General features: G+C 38.5%; 1 protein-coding gene across 4 annotated transcripts in view; it reads left to right on the forward strand.

Moving 5' to 3' along the window:
• OLA1 (Obg like ATPase 1) overlaps positions 1-24099 on the forward strand; it is a 127104-nt gene that overhangs the window by 28473 nt on the left and 74532 nt on the right. For 3 of the 4 annotated variants that reach the window (XM_066553722.1, XM_066553725.1, XM_066553724.1), the window contains exons 2-4: positions 6290-6390; positions 8051-8194; positions 17108-17235. In XM_066553722.1, the coding sequence (XP_066409819.1) occupies positions 6290-6390; positions 8051-8194; positions 17108-17235 (373 nt within the window). Of the gene's footprint in view, positions 1-5966; positions 6074-6289; positions 6391-8050; positions 8195-17107; positions 17236-24099 lie in introns of those variants that run through there. The other variant, XM_066553723.1, reaches the window with a different exon arrangement.

Here is a 24099-nt window from a genome sequence, read left to right on the forward strand (position 1 = left end):
CTCCTTTAGGACACCAGGGCATGGGATACAGTGGGAAGCTGACTGCAGAGAAGGTTTGTATCAGGTGCACTGGCACCTGAGCAGTTGTTGCCAGATGATGGTGGGTGCAAGGCAGCTGTGATAAGGCACCTTTAGAGATAAGGACTGCCAGGGTCTCTGCAGTTGCTGTGGGCTCTTGCTTTATGCTGGCACCACCAATAGTGTGCATATACAGGTTGTTTCCTAAGTTAAAATGTGGCAAATCCCACATACACAGATGAGAGTACTGCACAGTTGAGAATAGAAAGTTAGGAATGACTTTGTAAGTAAATTATGGGGAAAACATTGGTGTTGAGTGAAGCTTTGCTGAGCTTCTAAGCTTTTCCAAATAGAGAGTTATGAAATGACAAAGTATCTAAGAGGTCCTCTCCTGAACGCACAAGTGAGGCATAATTGCATTGTGACTTTTTCCTATAAGTAAAAACACTACCATGAAATTAAAGAAAATTATCTATATATATATATATGTGATCCGAGTTTTAAATTGATTTTATTGGATTTTTGTAATATAGTAGCTGAGCTATGAGGAAGAAATGATTGGATTCTTATTATAACCACAAGAATGCAGCATCAACAGTATGCTATTAGTATTTACATGTAAACTGAAGCATTGTATAGAGTAAATCTCCATTGTATTTACAGAGGTCACTGTAATGCTAATGTAGAACAGAAACTGTCACCCCACCTTCTCAAAGGGTGCAGTGCTAGATTTGACAACGTTTCTGAATTGGACCGAGGCATACACTCCTTTGTTCATGCTAAACAATATAGCTTCATGAGGCAGAACTAGCTGACTGCAGTTGTAAACTCTTGACATTTTCCTCTGCAATCCCATCTTGAAAGTGTAGTCTGTATCCCTGTTACCATCTTTCTAGGGCTGATGTGCTTTTGGGCTTTAATGAATAAGCCCAGAGAAACATGTCCCACCCCCTCTTTGTGCACCAAGCTCCACATCCAGCCCTATGTGCAGTTTTTGTGAGCACTCTGGATGACCTGGTAAAGGCTGCAGATTTTCCAGAGCATAAAGAATTCTTTGCTATTTTGCAAATACTGTCCTAACTACTTCCCACAAGTAACTCTTTTTCTAGACCTCTAGAAATGTAGATGACTATGATTAATCCCTTTTATCTGAACGCAGGTTATAAAATACTTTACAATCAGAAGAGGTAGATTAAATATAATACGGAAAAAATTTTAAAGATTTCCAGAATTGCTGCATGATGTCTTTCAATATTTTGTTTGGTTTTCATTTTACAGTCATTTTGCAAATATGTAGTGTATAAAATGTATCATTATCACCTAACTAGCATACTTTATTAGGTATCTCATTTTGTTCTTCCATCAAAATAGAATGTATCTTATGAGGCTAGAATATAACTGCTCAATCTGCATTAGATCCAGAATGAGGTTTGTGGCTTTTTTTTTTCTGAGATCATGTTTTGAAGTTCAACTATCCAGATCTCTCTATACATTTTTCTGCTGTGTTCAATAAATGAAGTCATTCTATCTATCCTAAGAAGTTACATAACAAACATTTTTGTGCCCTAGAAGAGAAAGAAGAAATGTCTTTTAAAGCTAGCAAGAGTCTACTATTCTTGCATAGACATTTAATTGCACACAGTTAAAAATCTACATTAAATGCCAAAACTTACATTGTTTTAGCTTTTGATGTTGTAACTTCAAACTTGTACCCCACACAAAATGTAGAGTTTAGAGACCTTTATAGAAAAGTAATTTTATTTTCCATAAGGTTTCTTTCTTGCTGGTGTCTCTCAGACTGCTGAACATTGCTCAAAGATTGCAAAAAAGTGATTCAAGAATAAGTCCACCTGTGGGTTTATTCCTAGTCAGCATTCTTGCTGGGTGGGCTGGTTTTGAATTTTTGTTTGCTTTCTTTTTTTGAAGTACACAGGTATAGTCCAAATTCAGAGACAGAAGTCTCCCTACTTATAAATTAGAGGATCTTCTTTCATGTTCAATAATAACCTTCAAGGCATGAGAAGTATTTAATACTTATGTTCCTTTTTCATAGTTTTTTAACTGTTAAGTAACTTGATTAGTACACAATTCAGTGCTACCATCTACAATGCTAAATAAAGTGAAATCTACATCTGTTTATTAGACCACTACCATTCCTTTTGTTTTAACGTTTTTTTTCTTGTCAGATGGTTTAATTGTTGAAAAAAAGGTCATGCTAGAATGCCTCTTGGAGACGTAGAAAAACCCTAGTATTGCTCACCTCATGATCAGTCCCAATTTAATTTTTCTCTGTTTTTATTAGTATTAATCATAAAAATATTTTTCTTTTATAGTAGTACTTTTATTTTGCAAAGGTACTGGAATGTTTAAAGTAGACCTGTCATTCTTGAACTGAAATTTTATTAATTCACTGGTAATTTGTCCTACTATAGAACCTCTCTCTTCTTGCCTTTCTCTCTTGTGAGCAAATCTCTTTCACTATTCTCACTATGAACATCTCAGTATGCATTATGCTTGTTAGAGACATTGTCCATGTTTAAGTTATGAAATTCAGCTGATATTTCCAGAGGTATGATCTAGAAATATTAATAATATGTGGCAGATCAGGCTGTTCTGCACTAGCACTCGATGCTACTAGACTGAGAGAGTCTGGGATGCCACAGAAAGGAGTGAGAGAGATGTTTTATGCCACCACAGCAGTCCTGCCCATCTTTGGAGCTGCACTAACCCCATTAACCACTAATCTGTTACCATTAAAACAAGGACAGTTATCAATACAAAAGAATAGAAATGCATAAATATAAAATGCAAAGGGCAGTATGAAGTGTATAAAGAATGGACTAAGTTCAGATTCTCTATGAAATCAGCCAAATCCACAGCTAGAAGAACACTGTTAAACTCTTCCAAATGTAACGTTTAAAAATACTGTATTCAGGAACAGTTCAGCTGTGTGATGACTACCTTTAAACTTCACAGAACTCAATGAACACCATTTAGTTTAGATCATGCCCTTGAGTAGTGTTTCTTTTTAGTACTGAGTGTATTTATTACTGGGAGTCATCTGGCTCCCTTCAAGTGGCAGGGACCTGGGTAATTCCAAGCTGGAGTGTACAAAAGCAGCTGTGTTCTTCTCACCCCCTGGGCTGCACTGAATATTACCTGGTCACAGCAAGGATCAGGGGCTCTGTCTTTATTCTCTCAGTTCTACAAAATCACTTACTTTTGCAGTTAATGGTGACTTTGCTGTAAATATATGTTCTGGGCAGCAGAAAGCAAAGACTGTTGGTGGCAGAAACAATAAACTGTTTGTTTTATTACTGTCTCTTAAACATTGCTTTTAATCAGGTAGAGTTGCTCCAGGGCTGTTTGGCTTCTGCACATGATCCAGCTGTACAATAAGCTGTATTTGTGCAGTACTTCAGTGTTGGAGAGTTGACATTGAGATGATTGCTTTCTAGATGTTAGTGGTTTTTTCCATTAAACTTATAAAACACATTTTTTATGTAATATGGTCAAGATTATTATGGTTTAAACTATGTATGCCAGTTTAAAATGAGGTTTTCAGCATTATGACAGATTTGGATAGAAAATTCAGCCAAATAAGGCAAACCTTGTCTTTAAAAGCAACTTGAAATCAAAAGCATGTAAGATGAAGTGTTACGTGGTCATGAGTCAATTTCTAGCTGAAAGAATCATATGCTTTGAAGTCCTGTATCTGCATTTAGTGAAGTGGCCATGCTAACAGTAAGTTAGATATAGGAGCTATAGAGGGGGAGAGGGAAGGGGAGAAGTGGGCCATTTTTACAGTACCTTAAATGAAGAGCATAAATTAAAAACTTACATTCGAACTTGCACATTTTTGTACACACATCGCTGACTTTGGTACCATATGTAGTCACATTGAAGTACTGCAACAAAAGCAGGCAGGATTTTAATTTCTTTTTCTCTTCCAGTTCAGCTGTTTTCCCCAGCTAAAATCAAAATTATACCTATGGTAGGCTTTTTTTTTTGTGTATACACAAACACACACTCCTTTACTTCGTGTATCAGACTGCTTATGCTTTACACCTGTGTTGGGCTTACAAATTGGTAAGTTAAATATTTTTATTTTAAGAAGACAAGATCCTCATCTGCTGAGAGCTATTGTGCCTAGATTGGACAACAAAATAGTCTGACAAGAGGTTTAGATTGTGGGAAAATCTAATAAGTAGAAAAGCTCTCTAAAAGTAGCCTTTCAGAAAGTTTGTGGCCTTATTAATAGAGGTAGGCAAATCCATCCTGTACTATTTCTGTGAAGAAGTCCTGCAAAACACTGCTTTCAGGACAGGTAAAGAGTCTTGAACTTTAGAAGGGTGGAAAACAATGATGTTTTCATTTTGTTCCTGAAAAGGAAACTAAATTTGATTACTGAAGATTGTAATTTATGGATGTGAAGGGTGCTGGTGCTACACTGAATTTATAATAATTTCTGTTAATTTCAATTTTACTGAATGTTTGGTGTAGTAATACATTAGCTTTATTCAACAACTAACTGTATCTGAATCTGAACTAGATGATATACTTTTTTCCCCCTCTTATGTGTATAATGATAGATTTTAAGACAGTAGAAAGACCACATAAATATATTACCAGCAAAAATCTGTTATTATCTCTATACTAATAGAAAAACTCTGAACAGGTACAGCATTCTCTTCCTCAATATTATTGTTGCAAAAATCTCATGTCACTGAAATATAAAAGTTGTAACAGACATTTTTTTATGTATAATTTCAGATTAGGCTTAGTAAAAGTGTCCTTTCTTAAAAAAAAATTCAGAAATATGTTCAATAGTATATTCCTTTTACTGTGGCTGATATGATATATATCTGATGATACTCTCACCTTGACTCCTTCACTCTGGTGTTTTTCAAGTTTTGAGAATTTTGTCTTACTGCCTTAAAATAGGGCATGCTATAAGAATAGTTTTTACTGCCTTCTCTCCTTCAATTTTCATAGCAGGCAACACTTGATGGTGCCTGTCTTTAATGATTCAGAGAAGCAGAGCCTGAGTTCAAGAAAATGTGTAGTTTTTTTAAGAGTCCTGATCTGAGTCCTTCTGTAACATTTTCTACAATTAATTTTTCATAGATTCTAAATGTTTCATCTGTTCTTCAAAACCTCTCTGTTTTATTCCTAGATTATTTTATTAATTTGCCATGTAAATGTTATAAATCAATCACAATGTATTTACAAGGCTCTCCTGACCATATGCCTTTTTATCTAGATAAGCATGCACAAAAATCTAGTGGTGTGCCTAAGCTCCAGCACTCCTTTGAATCCAAAAAGCATTCTCTGGCTATGGCACTTCTCTGGGCATGGGCTATTTTACCTTTCCAGTGCTTCCTGCTCTGGTGTAGATGGGTTGGCAAACAGAAGACCAGGATCTTAGCCTGGAGGAGGCTCAGGGGTCACCTCATCACTCTCTACCTCTCCCTGGAAGGAGGCTGTAGCCAGGTAGGGGTCAGCCTTTTCTCCCAGGCACCCAGTGACAGGATTAGAGGACATGGTCTTCTTCAGATGTTCCTGGGAAGGTTTAGGCTGGACATGAGGAGAAATCTCTTCCCAGAAAGGCTGATTAAACATTGGAATGGGCTGCCCAGGGAGGTGGAGGAGTGTCTGTTACTGGAGGTGTTTAAGGAAAGACTGGATGTGGCACTCAGCGCCATGGTCTATGAGTGCCATGGTCTAGTTGACAAGGTGGTGTTTCGGCATAGGTTGCACTCCGTGATCTCAGGTCTTTTCCAGCCTCGTCGATTCTGTGATTTGCGCGCGCATTTGTGACTCCGGGCGCTCCGCCGTTCCGCGGCAGCCGCTGCTGTTAGCTGCGGCCCGGCCGGGCCGGGGCTGTGCCGCGCTGTCACTGCTCGGGCCGTGCCGCCGCTGCCGGGGCGGGACCGGGGGTTCGCCCCTCCCGCCCGGCGCGACCTTTCCCCCGCGGCTGCACCGCCCCTTCCGCCGGCGCGTCCGCGTGCGAGGGGCCCCTGGCGCTGTTGCTCCGAGGCGGCTCCGCGCCGAGGTGAGCCGGGACCGCGACCACCGCCGGGACCGCCCGCCTGCCCGGCCGCAGGAGCCCCGCACGGCCCCCGGCCGTCGCCGCCGCGCGGGTGCCTCTCCTCGGCTTCCTGGAGGCGGAGGCCCCGGCTGGGCCGCTGCACCGCGCCGGGAGGGGACGGGGCGTGGAGGGTGCGCGGGGGTGTCGCGGGGAGCTCAGTGTGCCCTCCTCTGCTTGCAGATGCCCCCGAAAAAGGGAGGCGACGGGGTTAAGTCGCACCCGATTATCGGAAGGTTCGGGACGTCCCTGAAGATCGGCATCGTCGGGCTGCCGAACGTGGGGTAGGTGCTGGGGGACTGTTGGGGAGGCTGCTCGGTGTTCCCGCGGGTGCCCCTGCGCAGGGCAGGAGCTGGGGCGCTGCGTGGGTGCGGACAGGAGCTGGGGGACACGAGTCTCACTGCTCAGTGATGCGCTTCCATCTTTAGCTGGAAGTACTTGCAGCTGGAGCGACGCAAAACTGGCAGCGATAGGCAGGTGTGTACGAGTCTGGACAAGATAATAGGGAAGGGTTCAAAGAAAGGAAAAGTCTTAGTAATTGCTGAGTTTCATAAAACTCTGTGTCCTTTGTCTTTTCTATTTTCTTACTTCCACTGTTGTGTATACGTAATGCATGTTTTCGTGCAAATACTTAGGCAAACGTGCACAACAAATTCCTTTTATGTTTTGGGATGATGTGCACAGGAAGGGGTTAATTATTCCATGTCATTAGCAGTGAAGAAGACTTTCTTGAAACTTCTTCAGAGGAGAAGTCTTCTCAGTGAGACAAGCCTAAGTGACACTTTGGAAGAGATGCTGGAATGTTAATAATGGATTTCTGTCATGCTTCTTATCTGTAGTTGTTGTGGCTCCTCATAGGAGTTCTATTTGGAAAGCAGGATGAATTGTTTACCTGGAGGATATACATGTGAAGCTTTTTGGTATTAATTTGTCTATCCTGTTTACTAAGAGAAGATCTCACCATTCTCAATCTTTAAATCTTCAAGAAATTAGATTGTGTGCGTGTCTTAAAGCCGGAAGCACTGCTTTCTTATGTTTTCATTATAATTTATTTTATTTTTCAGGGTGTAGCTAAGATGTACTCCATGAAGGAAATAATTAGCTGTAGCATTGTACTGCCTGTCAATGAGGATAAATACCATTTTCAATTATGTTATGACGTAACTTCCAGAGAAAATTGTTAGTAACTTTTGAGCATGTTGGCTGTATGCAGAGCAGCTCTGAAAATCACAACACCCTGGATATTTACTGTAGAAAATTTGAGAGTTAATAAATCAAGAATTGCTCTTTTGGCTTAATAGATGCCAGCTAACAAAATAAGGGTTTAAGGGAAAGTGTTCTCTTTTTTTCCCCTGGTAGAGTAGGCTTGTTGCCACTGATACTTAACAAGGATGAAAATAGTTTGATAAGGTATAACTGTATCTTCATGTGCACCAAAGATTATTGGTAACTGATTAACTGATGTGGTTTGCTTTTTGTGCCACTTTTTTTCTCTTTTCATTGTTGACTTTTATTGCTAAGATACTGAAATTGTGTCACAATGTAAATAAATCTTAAGGAGCAATATGCACCTGTGGAAAGGGTGAGTCATGGCAAAACTAGTTAAAAGAAAAGTTTCAAGCATCCTTACTGGTGTCTCACTGTACTTGAAGAAAATGAGAAATAGCCAGTAGGGCTGTGCCTTGCTTTTGACTTAACTCTTTTTTGCTAACATGTGTGTACAATATACATGCTTAGGGGAATTTTAAAAGGTAGGGAGGAGAGTTAAGCATCACTGGGTTTCAGTGGGGCATTCCAGAGGTGTGTGCTTTCTGCTAGAATCAGGGGAAAGTCACTGCTGTTGAAGTAAATGGAAAGCTCACTATTCCTTTGAGTTAAAATGGGGTTTAATCCAGTACTTTTCTAAATTGAGCTACTTTAAGAATGTTTGTATGTCATTTATAGGAAATCAACGTTTTTCAATGTGTTAACAAAGAGTCAAGCGGCAGCTGAAAATTTTCCTTTCTGTACTATTGATCCGAATGAGAGTCGAGTGCCTGTGCCAGATGACAGATTTGACTTCCTATGCCAGTATCACAAACCTCCAAGGTAATGCTTAATATTTTTCTGCAGTTAGGCAGCTGAAGTAGTATTACTGAACCAAAAATTTTCATGAAAGTTTAATGCAACTATAATGTCTGGAAGTTTGTTACTGACATCGTTATAGAATGTGAAATTATATGTCTACCTGCATTTTACCTTTCTCATGCCCCTGATATGACCTTTATTTTATAAGAATGGTAAATGTAGGAGCTCTCAATCATTGCTCAGCACCATTTGGTGCTAGTTGTTCCTGTCTTTGAAGGTGGTTGCTCCCAGGTGCCATGGAGGATCTTCTGAAGAGATTTGGAAAATAAACAGTAGTGGACATACCTAACTTGTCATAAGGTTGCTCATTTGAAAGATTTCCACCCTATACTTCGAAACATTGAGAGTATTGTATGTGCTCTATGAAGCATTCAGAGTGTTGTATGTGCTCTATAAACAAATATCTGTCATTATCCCTGCATCCTCAGTTATTTGGCAATAAGTTTTGCGGGCAGTAGTTTTTTGTCCCCGATTTTCTCTCCTTTCTCTCCTTTCAGTAGGCTCTGCTACTTGTACCTTTGTCCCAATTCTTTCATTATTCCAGGAGTGTGTTAATTTTGTCACATTATTTTTTTTTGCTATTGACTGTAATCTGCTGTGTATGTTCAGTGTTCAATGGGGGAACTTCTTTTTTTTTTTTTTTGCTTGAACTGCAAAATTTAAGGTGCTTTCAGAAAACAGAAACTTAAATAGGGACTTGTGACTCATTAATTTTAGTTTGCAGTTACTTGCAGAGGTATCTTGAATCAAGTGAGTGTACATAAATCATAGGGCAAACTAGCATGCACACATGTGCTTTTTTCCAACTCTTGGGCCTCAGTTTTAGAGCCAGATCTCACCCACAGTTAAAAAAGATTGATTAGTTGCTAACCAAAAATCCATTTTCTGACTTAATTTTCAGGTCTAAGCAAGCTGTTTCCATTTGTAACTATTGTGCAGTTTTTAAATACTGCATTAATATGAAGCTGTTTGTTTAGGTGGATTGTTATAACATGTTATCTTGTTTTTCCTGCTCAAGTCAGTATTAAGCATGATGGTAACTGCATGGATCTTAAAACTGCTGAATTAGAGACAGAGCTTTCAGGCTGTTGACTGCAGAGGTAATGACATAGCTTTTAAGTTTTGTTGACAGTTTTCTTCTAACTTGTACTATTAGTGCTGCTTTGGCCATGTCAATAATCCGTTTTTATTCTCTCTTAGCTATGAAGGGCTACTCCCATATTAATAGCTGAAGTGACAAGGAGATTATTACCTCTTCCCTCACCCTGCCTTTGGCCATCTATCTTCTCAAGGAGTGCTAAGATTGTAAATACTTGTATGTATGTTCTCTGACTCACAAATTCTCCTTCCCTCCCTCCTAACTCATCGCTCTAAAGTATTAATGAAAATAGTATATTTTCTGTCTTTACTCTGTAAATATACTGAGTTTGATAACAAGCTGGATAATCAGCTTTTATTTGAATGGTCTTTTGACTTTCTACAGACATTTGTTACTTAATGGATGTGGGCATTAGTGGATAGTTATATCTCCTGAGTTCACTTCTGCTGCTTATATGATTTTTGTATTTCACTGTAACAGTAATAAAGCAGAGATAATTAGTGGTAGTCCAGTAGAACACTAGACTGAGGTAACTTACTGGGCTGTTTGTGCTTATCTGCCTCAGACTAACTCAGTAAAACAAGGCTGTAGTCACAAAGATAGGCTACTGAATTGTAATTTAAATGTCTTAATTTATCTGTATAGTCTTGATTTTGTTCTTCATCTTTATGTAATACGTTCTGTGGTAATTTTCTACTTGTTTGGATTAGTAGATGTAATCCATCTGTGCACACAGAATGTTTATAAACAGTGAATTCTCTTTAAATTGGACTCTTGTCTAGCCTCAAGATTTTGTCTTTCAAAATCTAAAGCATTCGAGTTTTTATTTCCCATATGTTACACTTAGTCTTCACAGAACTGCAGTCATTGTTGGGAGATGGGGAAAAGAAAAAAGGGGTGACTTTGTCTTAACTGAAATAATGTGTGACAGGACAGAGTGATCTTGCCTTGGTGCCTGCAGGGAGCCGGGAGAGGGGAGAGGGACAGGGCTGGGCTGGCAGTTGCTGTCTGTGCCACTGAGCTGGGACTGCTCTGCTGCAGCCAGACTGACTCTATTGCCGGGGCATTGCTGGTGGGAGTTAGTTCTGCTGATCTGCTATTGGAGAAACAGTTGGGATCTCGAGGTACTGTTTGTTGCTTGGAGATCCATTCCTCTCTCCAAAAGAGAAGAGAGACATGCATCAGCTTCATTGGGACTGCTGTGCTGTCACTTGTTAGCCCAGGCTAACGGCTGACTGGTATTAATTGGAAGTGTAAATGTTTGTAAATGAAATCACATAGGCAAAATTCAGAGATGATTATCTACAGGTAAATCTGTATTTAATAGATTAAGGTACACTGGCAGAACTTGTAACCTATGCTTTTTTTCTTTCTGCAGCAGTGGGATGTATGTGACTGTTGACAATAAATAAGTTGAATGATATAGACTGTACACAGAAGGTGGGCTCTAAGAACTTACAGTAAAAGCTGCTATGTTGCTGCCAAATGATATAGATGATTTCTTTGAGCTTTAATGTTACTACTGTGTGCTTTTTTGGTGTGAATGAAACTGTGGGTGCTAAAAAAAAAGAAACCTTAATATATTAAACACAACTCTGAATGCTTGCGATTTTAAAGTATTTGTTTATATTATGCTACTAACTTAATGTATGTATTTAAGCTACTTATTTGTTTGTTATAAATTTCATACAACATTCGGTGAAAATTCATTTGTTACATTGTGCCCATGTGTAGCTTTCTCAGAAAGGAGATGGTTGATTTTTAATTTTGTTGTCCTCCTTCCTCTGTTACTGCAGTACAGATACCTTCAAGCAAGGTTTTACAGACTAATGATTGGATTAGTTCCAGTTTTGTAACTGGAAAGAGATTATTTTCTGTAGACTGATTGAGTTCAGCTGGAACTAAAGCAGAAAGGTGTATTTCCCCCCCACCTATCTATGAATACTAAGTAGGTAGCAGAGGATGAGGTCTGCTAATTCTGTAATGGAAAAGAGATGTTTTTCATCTCAACAAGTAGCTCCTGACATGAAAATTATGACATGGAAGCCAGAAAGAGTTGCTCTGTTAACTGCAATTAATATTTTATGGGACACTGTGTGTTTAGGAGTGATGAGTATCTCACACAAAAGAAGAACTGTGCACATAGTGCATCTGAAGAAATTTTAGTAACTTAATAAAAGCTTTAATGAAGCTATTTTCTTGTGTATTTTTTGTTCTAAATTTAATTGAAGTGCTGCTTAATCACCTTAAACATAGAACTACTTTTTTTTAATGTAAGCATGTCAAACTCATGTAATTTGAGCAGTGATTTGTGTTCTAGCTCACAAATAGCTTGAAAGCCTCTGGGTGTATGTACCCACCACTCTTAGGCCATAGGTCCCCCTGCCTGTTGCCACAGTTGTGGTGTGCTGTGCCTGATGAGGAGATGTGCCTCAAGTGACACTGGAGTCCAGCCTCAAAATGATTTTCACCAAGGTGATAGAGGAAACTGCAGTTTCCTCCTTATTTCATTTGTTTTGTGCCCCAGTAATCTCCTCACTGCGATTATTTACATTTTTTCTACTTTAAGTTACATGACTAACTAAAAGAAGTACAGGAAGAATCACTGTGAGCCTAAGGTAATTAACTGCAGCCTAACTGTAAGTAATTACACCCAACTACTGCTTTTTCTGATAGGAATCAGCCTGTCTGAAAATCTTAATGAAAAGGTCATTTTGAAGTCTTATGTTTCTGCTTCCTCTCTTGCTTTAAATCAAATGAGATTATAAGCAGGAGTGAGTCGAGAGAAGGGATGAATCAAACTGCTTTAAAAGTTGTCAGTATTTGTCTCATTCTTGGTTTGCACCTGTGAGTTGCCTTCCACACGTGTTCACAAACACAAAGTTTATTGCAAACACAAATGTTTCTCTTCCACCTAGACTATTTGTAATCTGTCTTGGATGTCCTTTTCAAATTTAAATTTTAAAGTTCATTTTGGTTATCTCAAAGGAGGATAATATCTAAGTTTTAACTAGGTATTCAGACCCCTCTTAAATTCCACCACTGTCCATTATACTTCAGGATCTCTTTTTGTCAGCAGATTGATTTGATTTGTTCTGTTGCATTGCAGATTGATAAAATGCATTCATTTAGCTCTTTACTGCCCAAGTGATGGTTACTGAAGTAAATCTGAGTAAATCCCTTTGCTGTCTAGATCAGAAAAGTCTTCTGCAATATTAAATGAAAGTTCCCTTGGACTCATTGTAGGATAGCATACTCAGATACATGATAAAGTTTTAAAGTCAAAATTATGTAAACAGTTGCTGGAAAGCATTTTGTAGAAACCAGATCAGCAGTGGGACTTTGAGGGACGTCATGTGGGACTTGGGCTATGTTTAAGAAGAGCATTTATGTAAACAGAAACCACCTGTAGTTTCCAAGTGAGAGATCAATAACTTAGCAGGCTGGGACTCTAAACTATCAGCATCTGTAAAAGAATTCCATTTTTTAATGAAAATTGTTGGCAATTGGTAACTATATCCTGTTGTTAATGTTCTTTTTCCTTAGGTGTTACTGACTTAGCCTGCTCTTCAGTTTGTTCTGAGCTGTGTAAATCAGCTGGGCTGTGATGTGTGTTCTGGCATTGCTTGTTTGTCAGCACTGAATGAAAAGTCTTAAGTAATGGTGACTTGAGCCATCTTTTCTGCCTGATGAGAGAAGGCAAAATGAAATTAGTTGTATTTTGTTGGTATAATAACTTACTGAATAGTTTGAGAATGCAGGTGTTGGGCATGTACAGGACACGGAGCATGTGTTGTAGTCCACATTGAGTCTCTCTTACCTTCTTATAATTCATATAAGCACAATTTAATTAGCAGATTTTTCACTTCTGGTTCATGTGCCATTAGGTTCAAGTCTTGTTTGTCAGTACTATGGGTAAAATGCTATTAATGAAATCATTCTTGCATGGAAATGACCGGGGTTCATCTGCAGTACCTCGTTCTTTGGAAACAGATTCCTTTAACTGCCCAGTGAGGGATTTTGCTTACATTGGTCAAAACTGCTTGCATGATTGATTGTGGGAGCTGTAACAGTCTCTTGGAAGAGGGAGTTCCAAACTGTTCTGTTTGGAAATGAGCCAAAAATAGCAGTGAGGACAGACTGAGAGCTGAATGGCTCTCAAAGAGATTGCCACCACATACATGTTCTCTCTCTGTCTTGCTGCTTTTACTTCAGGTCATTTTGAATGCTAACAGATGACTCTTACTTAGGTTGTATGAATTTTCAGGAAGAAAGAATTTCTCTTTTCTGCAAAATATGTAACCCTATGGATGCATAAGCCTTTTATTCCTGAAAATGCCCTAACCACCAGGCTGCAAAACTGTACTTAATTTGGCCCAGTGGGTCTTGTGCTCTTTACTGTATGGTTGCTCATACAGTGAAGCTAGTACACTAACACAAACTCAATGCTGATGTTTTTCAAAGTGAGGTAAAAAATCCCTGCTCAAGAATTAAACCTGTGGTTAAAATATAGAGACGCTTCTGGATTTGGTGTTCTGTTTCATATTATAAATCCTTGTGATATGCTTTATGGTAGATTGGTGTAGCACTGATTTGTACAAATGATCAGTTGATGCCACCTGTTCCTGATGATCATTTGAGGCTCAGTGACATTATGCTAATGCTGACTAACGAATCTTAAGAAATTGAAATTAATATGTTTAGAGGAGGAGGAAAAAACCAGCAGAATGCAGTTAAGTCTTCAATAAACCATATTCAATATATATCGTACTTTCCCCTCATTTTGTGCAGTGTTCTTTGTTTATTTAGTTTCATAATATTGGCTCCTTGTCCTTCAGACTAAAGGCAAGTGTGACCACCTTGTGCCTTTTTCTGTTTTTCTGTGTGTCCATCTTTTTACGATGAAACAGAGATTTAGACCCGGAAGGTGTCTAACAGCGGGAATAGTTTTAATTTGCCTGGAATGTGAGCTTTGTGGTACCCAAAGTGAAGGTGAGAAAGCGCCCTGGAAACCCACACACTTCAAAGGTCTCTTGCTTGTGTTACTCAGCTGTGAAAGAAATGTGCTGGGGTTTTCTTTCCATTGTGTAGCAAATGAGGTTGATTCTGGTGATAGAGTGGCCATCTGCATATGAAGGTATCTGTCTTGCCCTAATGTGGCATCTTTGTAGTGAAAGTGTGAATTGTTCTGATGGCTGGCCGGGAGGTTAATCCTACCAGAAAGGTGAGAGGGGAGTATAGAACATTTCTTACACCACCTTTGTTTTCCTTAAAACACAGTTTAAAATGACAATGGAGAAGTGCTTTAAAGAGTGGCTTTTTCTGTCTTGCTGCTGAGTAGTTAAGTCTCAAAAAGCAAGGACTGGGAAGTTGCCCGCAGTTTCTTCTGAAGTATGTTAGTTCTTGTGTCAGGCAAAAGGAGTTACTGGGTTAATGCATTCATATTTACTGGCTTCTGTCTTCAGAATGTGAGTTATTCTTCCTAGTGTCTTAAATCAGGATTTCTTCTGAGTTTGTGTACTGGTAGTTAAAAAAATGTAGTGGGACAAACATGTGAAATTTGTAAAATTGGTTTACTTCATAGTGTACTTATATTCATGTACTTTTGACTGCATTCCACAGCATTAACTTGCAGCACACAATATCTGTCTTCCCAAGGATGGGCCCTTCTTTTCATGGGCCTAGTGAAGTTTAAAGTCACTATTGTGTTACCTGAATGTAAGTAACATATGTATTGTGTTACATAATTGTTTCTTTTTAAGTACATCACAAAGGTATTAATTACATGGAGCATGTCACTAAGTTCCTAAGGTATTATACCTGACAGGTTTAGTGACACTTTGAGCTTCACCTTAGTAAACAAAAAGATTTTGTCCAGATCTTGTATTGTGAAATTATTTTACTTGAAATAAATAATTTTTCTTTGGAAGTGTTAGAGCAAGGCTGAAAACAAAACCTTTAGGTCACCCTTCCTCCAGAAATAATTGATGGTCCATGCTCAAACAGATTCTAGTGTATCATATCTCCCCAAAGAGAGTTAATTTGAAGTAAGGAAGCACATCTGCTGATTTTTTTTGCAGTCAAATGAAAGTGGGGTAGCACCAAAGGAAAAAAAGTTGGAATTGTGTTTTGTTCTACCTAAGTCAGTTGCTCAGAGCAGAGACAATGATCCATGTATCTACATTTTTTTCTGTCTCGACTATAGCTGCCATACCAGGCACTGTGATGATACAGGTGGTTTTCCTGCTGGTGGAGTTTCCTGCTGTTACAGATTTGACAGCAGTCATGTTGTCAAATATTCAGTATTTGAAAACACATATTTATCAGCAAGTTGTCACACTAATAAAAATAAAGCTTCGTTTGGGCTGTGGACAATAAAGATTTCAGAAGTGTAATACTGCCTAGAAGATTACTGGCTAGGTTATCCCTAGCCCTCATTCCCACCTTTGTGGTAGTTTCTGTCTGTGGGCAGCACTGCCAAGGTAGGTCTTCGGAAAAGGCATCTTAAGGTGGACCACAGAATTTATATCTTTGGATTTGAATCTCCTGTTGAGATCACTCACCACAGAACAGGGGGAGTGCTTTCCAGATCAGCTTTTTTCACCCATGCTGCCTTGGGTGGTCACACCCCTCTCCTTGGGGCTGTGTGGAAACTGTGGGTTTGGGAGTTTGCTGCTGTACTTAGTGCCAGTAAAATGGTGAGCTGCTGTATTAGTTCTAGCATAGTGCTCATGAAATATGATGGTGATGAAGTGTTTGATGGGAATGAACTACTCTTCCACCTATTTATTTTGGAGCCATCAAGCTGGAGGTTTTGAGACTGGTGTGTGCAGTTTCTGGTCTTTTGCAAGTGAGGGATTTGCAGCATATCACTGTGTCTGTCTCTGCCACTGTTCATGATGATGGTGTTAGTTGCATAGAGCATATGAAGGTTCTTTTAGTCAACACCTAATCACAAAGTTTTAGTGGTTTCTTGGGGTTTTTTCCTGATTCAGCTTGATTTTGAGAAGTAATTTGGTTTAGTGTACATGAAAAGTGTAATGCCCATTATGTTATTTGTTCATTTTTTAACAAGTTGAGAATTTGTGGAGGATAGAAGGTTTGCAATTTGTAAGTTTCCCATTACTTTAAAAGCTTCTTTCTGTTTTTTGTCAGCTAATTTGATCTTAATGACTATTCTGTTGTTGCTGTATGATGTGAACATGTCTGCTTAACCCTTTGCTGTTCACTATGGTGGAAAACATCACAGCTGTTTATATTATAATACCATCTTAACTTATCTTTATCTGTCTTTTTTCCAAATTGTTTGCATTACCCTGGTCACTGCTAATTATAACCAGCACTGTATTAAAAAAAAAAAAGTGCTCTTCTGAGAAAGTTGCATAACCTGCTGAACTAAATGGTAACCTTGGAGGTGTGTAATAGCAGAATGCAATGGCCTTTTGTGTCTTATCCTTTTGGTCCTGTGAAAACTATGCATTACCCATGATGTATTTATGCCTCAGCCTCCCAGGCCTGCTTGATTATTGTGTAGTGTCTATTTGATTCCACACTTCAGAACTAGTTTACTTCATTTTACATAAATATTTACAGAGAACTTAGAGAATGGATGTTTTACATGGGATGGGGGGAATTTTGTCTTGTGCATTCCACACTGTGATGTTTAACTTGTTTCAGCAAAGAAGTGTTGGATTTTCATGTTCTGTATTTATTTCTGTGCCAAAAATGTTGGCTAATATGCTTTAGTAATGAAACGTCTAACTTTTATATTTCAGCAAAATTCCAGCATTTCTGAATGTGGTGGATATTGCTGGCCTTGTGAAGGGAGCCCACACTGGACAAGGCTTAGGAAATTCCTTCTTGTCTCACATTAACGCCTGTGATGGGATCTTTCATCTGATGCGTACGTAAACTTACTTACCTGTTTTCTCTAGCTTAAGGACAGCATTGTTGTACTGTAATTAATAACTGTGGAGCAAATATCCATTACAATTCAACTTCTGCCATTCAATTCAAAGCCATCGGGTTTTTCCAGCCAAGACAATCCTCATCCTCTGCTATGTAACAGGTACGCCTTTCTTCATTAGCCTTGTACTGAAGACTTAAAAAGAAACTGGGTTTTTGGAAATCTGCAGTAATGATGTTTCATTTTCTTTTGCTGGCAGTGCATGGCAGCTTGTCTAATTTCATGAAGAAGGAAAAATGGAATGTGTTAATAAAAGACAGAAATGGAAGTAGAAATCTGCTGCTTTTGTAAATCCTTAGACTTTGCAGATCCTGAGAGGATGAAGTTTCTTTGTTGCCTTTTACCAGGGTTTGGTCCAAGTTCCTGATGAACTGTGTATCTTTGGGAGCCAGTCCCCTGAAACCAACTGTCAGTTTTCAGCCTGATGGGTGGACACTGAACACTGAATCTCTGCAGTCACAGTAGAAAGTGACTTAAGAAGAACCCTGGTAGGCTGCTCCTGTTCAAGGGTAGTAGGCAGGGGACTGGAGGGTGAGACTTGTATGCCAGCAAGCTGGAAAGGAGGTGGTGTTGAAGGTGAAGAGAAAATAAGAATTATAAATGTTGGTAGGAAGAGCTGTAATAGGAAGTGATCTGGGGATTGTGTATTTTCAAGGCATGAAAAATTTAGTGTTTGTTTTCATTTTGATTTGATCTGGATCACATTTTCACCTTTGAGCACTGAAAGTGTTGCTCCCTGTCTTTGTGCTGTTGTGATACACACTACTACTGCCTGTGGTAATGGCCAGCATGGGAAGCAGAGTCCCTCAGAGAATTGATCTTTTTCTTTTGATGGATGCCAGGCAGGAAGTCAGATGCAGGTCATTGTGGATTTGTGCTGTAGACTTAAAGCTCTGCATGCCTGAGTATACTGAAGAAAGGCTTGTTAGGCTCTGACTTAGCTTGGTTCAGTTGCTAATTTTGCAGAAAGCAGTTTGAGAATTAACCAAGTTGTATTAATTAAGGTAACAATAGGTAAGAAAGTGGCTTGATAGGAATGGAGTTGAGTATGGTGACACAAAGTTTGGGTAGCTCAGTAAAGGTATTTTATAGTTCTAGGCTGAAGAGTTTGATCCTGTTTTCTTTATTTATTGAGGATGTGTTAAAATGTGTTTTCTTTAGAACAGAAGGTCTATTTGTTGTTTTTTTAGCTGCCATAACAATACACTGTTGTTACCTCTTTGTATTTTGAGATGTTTTTTGCCTGTGAGTTGATCCACTACAAAGTACACAGGTGAGCTCTTACATGGCATAAATATGAGGAGAAATTCTGTTTCCATCTAGCTAATTCTCTACTTTCTTTACTTCATTTAAAAAGAGACAATACCCCCATCTTGAAGTGGCTGTGAATTTTCAGCCTTCAAATTTCCATATCCTTGTTAGACTGTTAGTTTTCTTGAGATATATGGTTTTCATTAAATCAATAAAAACATTGTTTAGGTGTCTAAGGTATATTAAATATTTGCAAAGAAACAGGCAACACAAGGCAACCACACATGGTAGGGTAACACGACAAGTGAAAGGAGAGGTAAATTTGTGTTGAGCACCACTGTACTTTTATACATGATTAGTGACAGTACAAAGTAGATTCTCTTAGCTCAGCAAACAAGAGAATTAAGTTTTCCCCTGCAGAATAGAACAATCCATTCTCGGGTTTTGATACTTTCTGTAGATTTTTTTTTTTCTGTAGAAGTGCACAAACTGAAAATGCTTTACTGATACTTATACTAAACCAGTTGGTCTCCATACACTTAAAAAGAAAAATTTCAGATGTTATCCCAGTTTTTTAGGGGAAGGAGTATAATTTACTTTTGGTCACACCCAGTTCTGAAAACCTCAGATATACTTACTTACTTACTGGCTGAGTGAATGGGGGATTTAATTTTGAAATGGTTGTCTGTCCTGGATAGTGGTGTTTGCAGTCCCACAGTAACCTGACATGGGCTTTAAGGTACAGCTTTGTACATCTTCCAAGTTTCATGGTTTAATTTGGAACATTTCTGACAGCTCTGTTCTCCATGTTTCAGGTGTACTGCAGTTTTGACTGAGGCAGCAGTGTTTTGTGTGGTGACAGAAGGCAGGCTGTTTGAAGGTTATCATAGCCCCTCTTCCCCAGTTTAATGGCTTTAACCATCTTTCAACTTTTATGGCAGATCGGTCACAAGTACTTGTAGAAAATTTCTTTCTTTGTACGGTGAACTATAAATGGCAATTTTGTTACAAGTGTAAATTTACAAATTATACTTAAACAATCCTCAGTGAGGAAAATGGTAGATATCAGTATTTAGTCACTGCTATATCTCTGTCAAGTTTTGAACATACTGGGTGTTAAATAGCCACAGCTCTTCATGTTTTTGAATTTCTCTTCCCACTGATATTCTGCAGTCCTAGTTTTCTAGAAAATATGTTCCACGTTTTTCTGTTATTTTTAGTTTCTTTAATGAAATCCAGTCTTTCTCTTCAAAGGTAGAGAAATTGGGAGGAAGCTTGTCTGTAAAAGTACTTTGCTATCAAATGCTCCTTTTCAATTAATAAAAAGACATTAGAGTTGGATGCCTAATGTTTCAAGTAGGGCAGGCAACACTGGGTTTTGTGGAAGAACCTGAGAGCTCGAGAGCTCACCTGTGGCATCCCTGGTGTGCCAGTCCTGCAGAGGATCCTGTCAGCTCCCTGCTGCTCACAGTGACTCGGTGCTGGGGCAGTGCTGGCACGTAGGGCTGGGAAGCTCCTGTTTAGCTCCTCTGAAGTGCTCTGACTTTACAGCAGAGGAGCTCCAGCTGCCCTTTAGCATCAGGATGGGGAGATTGGTAACCGATAATCCGTGAAATCTTGTTCTTTGTGGTAGGAGTGAAAGAGCTGTGAAGCTGGGTAAACATCCCCTGCGGTCTTACGGAAGTGACTGGTGTGACCAATGCCCGTGGGTTCCTAGAAAGCTTTAATTGCTTTTACTGCAGTTGTATGTTTGTTAAAACTGGAAATGTTTAGTCCACCCCCTGGTTCTGCCTCCTTCAGGGTTTTAGATAACTTCTAAAGCTATTTGTCATTACTTAAAGCTTTGATAGCTATGAATCATGTCAGTTGAGCGTAGTTTATTCTTACTTGAAAAAAGCTCTAATCAAAACTGGGTTTGACAATATTTTTGCTGATTTTTGCTCAGCATTTAAAATCAAGTTGACTTAACTGTATTTTTTTACCATCATGAAGGTTAATGGTAACCTTTAGTAATACTGTTAGTGTCTTGATTTGCCCACAAAAATCAAAGTGTTGATAAAGTAATTTAACTGAATAAGATACATCCTCTTTTTTTGCTGATTTTTTTGACTTCCATAAAAATGTGTGTATTTTCTATATGAAGATGCTAATCTTATATGCTAATTTTATATGCTTGAGGCATGATGAGAACATGATTTCCCCCATGTTCTCTAACAAGAAGCCATACTTGCTGATTGCTGCTCCTGGAATCCAACTGCTACTGAGAGGAGGCTTGTGAGGATATCACTTGGCCACACTCCACTGCACTAACATTTCAGTGAACAAAGTATGACTTACATCTCATCCTTTCAGCATGTGTGTTCTGTGCTTTGGGAATCACAGTGGCTCAGTTTATGCAGCTGTAGCTTGACTCTGTCACTTCTGATATCTGAAGCTGTTTTTTCATCTTTATAATGTGAATGAGGTGTCAAAATTCACCTTGAAATGATGTTAACATATCTGTCTTAAAAAAAGTGGTATTGTCTTTGACATATTTTGGTTCAAATTTTTGAAGATGCTTTGGTTTTGTTTTATATTACTAAGTGCAATTGACACCTGTTAAAAAAGCGTTGCCTGTTTACAAATACAAATCGTTCACTGCTAAGCTACCAAAGTTTAAAAATAGTCTGCACATATCCAATTTGTTAGTGTTACACTATCCAGATGTATTGATGTATGCTATTGAGTAGATGATAGTACCTATTGAAATTTTCTCTTCTTATTTATTTTTAGAGCAACTGAATTAAGGTTTAATAAAATATTTGCAAAAGGTCATAGTTCAGCTAAACTTTCAGTTGGCTTTCAGTAACTTCTCCATATTAAACCCAGAAACTGAGAAAGCTTTCAAATTAAACTGGCAGTTGTGTCTGTGTATTAATCTAGTGCTTGTGGGTTTTTTTCTTTGTAGATTTTTTTGTTTGGGATTTTTTCGGTTAAATACCGTACAGTGTTTTGACTTTAAAAAAAGATTTCACATAGGAAGTTTTTCTAATCACAGAGTTATGAAAATGTCATTCCTCTACTCCTTTTAGCAAAATCATCCCTAAAATTGAAATAATTTATATTTGCAAGACTAGTTTTGCATTGTGTGTTGCAATTTCAAAATTTCAGTACAAGAACATGGAAGAAGACCTGGGATGAAGGCTGGTGCTTAAAAGCAGTTGTTTGTAGAAGGATATGAAGAGCAGAAAAGAGCCTTATGTGTGCTTTCAATACTAGTACATTATTGTCCAAAAGGTTGATAGTGGAATTAAAGGACCAGGATGGGATTCTTGTCAATCTTCTCTCATGCAGTTTCAATTACTACTACTTTGAAACCTACACCTGCAAGAGAGAGGGAGACATTTTGTACACCAGCATCCTGTTTGATTGATCAGTGCCAGTGCAGGATCAACTAGCTTAATTTGGCCAGCTGTGGAAAACTTTTAACTAATCAGATTTTTCACTTAGGCAAAAAGATAATTAGGAAGGGCAGTAACCTCTTGTGCTGAAAAATTGCAGAAGAATGTTGCAAGTTCTGTCATCGTCCTTGAACATAATGTTAGTGTGTTTGAGATGCAGGAAATCACATTATAAAATCACCCTGATCTCCTGTTACATTGCTGGTGTTCTTTTCTTTTGGTGTGTGTATATGAACAAAATTTGTTGGTTTGCACCTCAGAGCTGTTCACAGTATTCTGTTTGCAGCTTTGTCTCCAGCAGAGGAGTGAATTTGTTTTCCTGGGCATGTGGGTGCAGATTGTGGAACAGGTGCTGGAAAATTGTCATCACTGTAGTGAGTTAGCCTTTGTCTTTATTGAGCAGTAAATTACATTGCCAGACTAAATGAAACTGATACCTGAGCTTTAATCTGTGTTCCTCTAAGGCCAGGTGGTTACACTTGAAAGCACAAATAAACTCAGGTAAGTGTTAAAATAGGTTTCATTTAAAAATTTCTCACAAATAGTTGTTCTGAGAGCTGAACAAGCCTCCCCAAATATATGGATATTAGGAGCAAGAATTTATATGTATCATATTAATCCATGATAATTAAATATCTCTCAAGGAGGTACTTTACTTCTTCAGATAGAGAGAGCTATGAATGTTCAAACATTGTTATTAATCAAGCAGTCCAAAATTTGTTTTATGTTGAGGTTGCCTCTTGATGTCACAAATCGAATTTTGATTGTATTGTACCTACGAGGTTTCAGTCTCAAATATTGTAAAGTCTGTAATTTTATTTAATTACTTACTCTCATTGAGAAGGAAAATTACTGTTCTTGCCTTCTTGTCTAGCCTTTATCATAGCTTGATAATGCTAGATTTGTTAGTATCATGCTGATTGAAGTGACAGTGGATTTTGGAACCCACTTTGTCATTCATCTTTAGCATAATATCTTATGCCTCTTTATGTCCAGTTTCTTTTTTGTATCAGAACAGATGAAAACATAAAATTTCCTGTCTAAAGGCCACCACCCTTGCTAGAGTAGCAGCATCTAATGCCATTCTATTTATAGATGGAACTTGTTAAGTTTCCTCAGCAGGGACTTAAAGCTATGACCTCGCAGGCCAGAAACAGGAGAGCTACCTACTGAGCTACAAGGGCAATCTCTCAATTCTAAAGAATACATAGAAAATTTCTAATATACTGTACTGTGAGTCATAAAGTACTTGACCAGTAAACCCTCCCTCCCCTGAGAATAAAGACCAGGCAGGCTATCTTTACTGAGTCATTGCTGTTATTTGACCTACGACTACTTTTATTACAGTTCTGTGTGTGTGATTTGGCAGTGTGTAATTGCTATTTAGGCAATGCAGATGAGTTTTTCCTCTGTAATACTTCAGAGAAATCGTCAATGTGTGATAGAGTTGGGGTGTTCAGGTGCCTGTTTGTGAAATACATGTTTACCTGTTTGAGTGGGTGTCTTTGCTGATGGTGTAGAGTATCCGGACTTCTTAAAAACAGTGATAGTTTAATAATTTATTAATTTTTTTTTTTTTGCTGTTTCATGGACTTTCTTGAAAGCTTGAAGGGAAAAGTACTGCAGATGGATTGGGGTTTTTTTTCCCTAATGTTTTTGTTTCTAATATGAAATATTTGCCTGTTTTCCTTTGGTCAGAAGAAGGCTACCTCAGAAAAGGTAAAGTAACAGTTCTTTGCAAAAATGTAAGTGGTTGAGTGTTTTCACTTTAATTAGCTGCATGATTGTATCAGAAAGGTGAGTAGTCTGTAAACTGAGAATATTGTATCATCCCTGTCAGAAAGCTGCTTTTGTGAAAGTGTTGGGTTTTTTTAATGCTTTTTGAGAAAGTGTTGTTGTTTGTTGTTTTGGTTTTTATTTTAATGCAGAGTTGTAAGGAAAACTTTAAATTGGAGAGATTCCTTGAAGCACTTCTGTTTCTCAATTGAATCGTAGATGATGGCTATGCTTCCTAGCACAGCTGAGGGCATGGGCTACCCTGGTTTGTGAATGGCAGGAGTTTGCTCAGGGGCTCTCTATCACTGTCCCTTGTTGCTTTGGAGTTGAATAT

The sequence above is a fragment of the Molothrus aeneus genome, chromosome 7 (assembly GCF_037042795.1).
Source record: "Molothrus aeneus isolate 106 chromosome 7, BPBGC_Maene_1.0, whole genome shotgun sequence".
NCBI lineage: Eukaryota > Metazoa > Chordata > Aves > Passeriformes > Icteridae > Molothrus > Molothrus aeneus.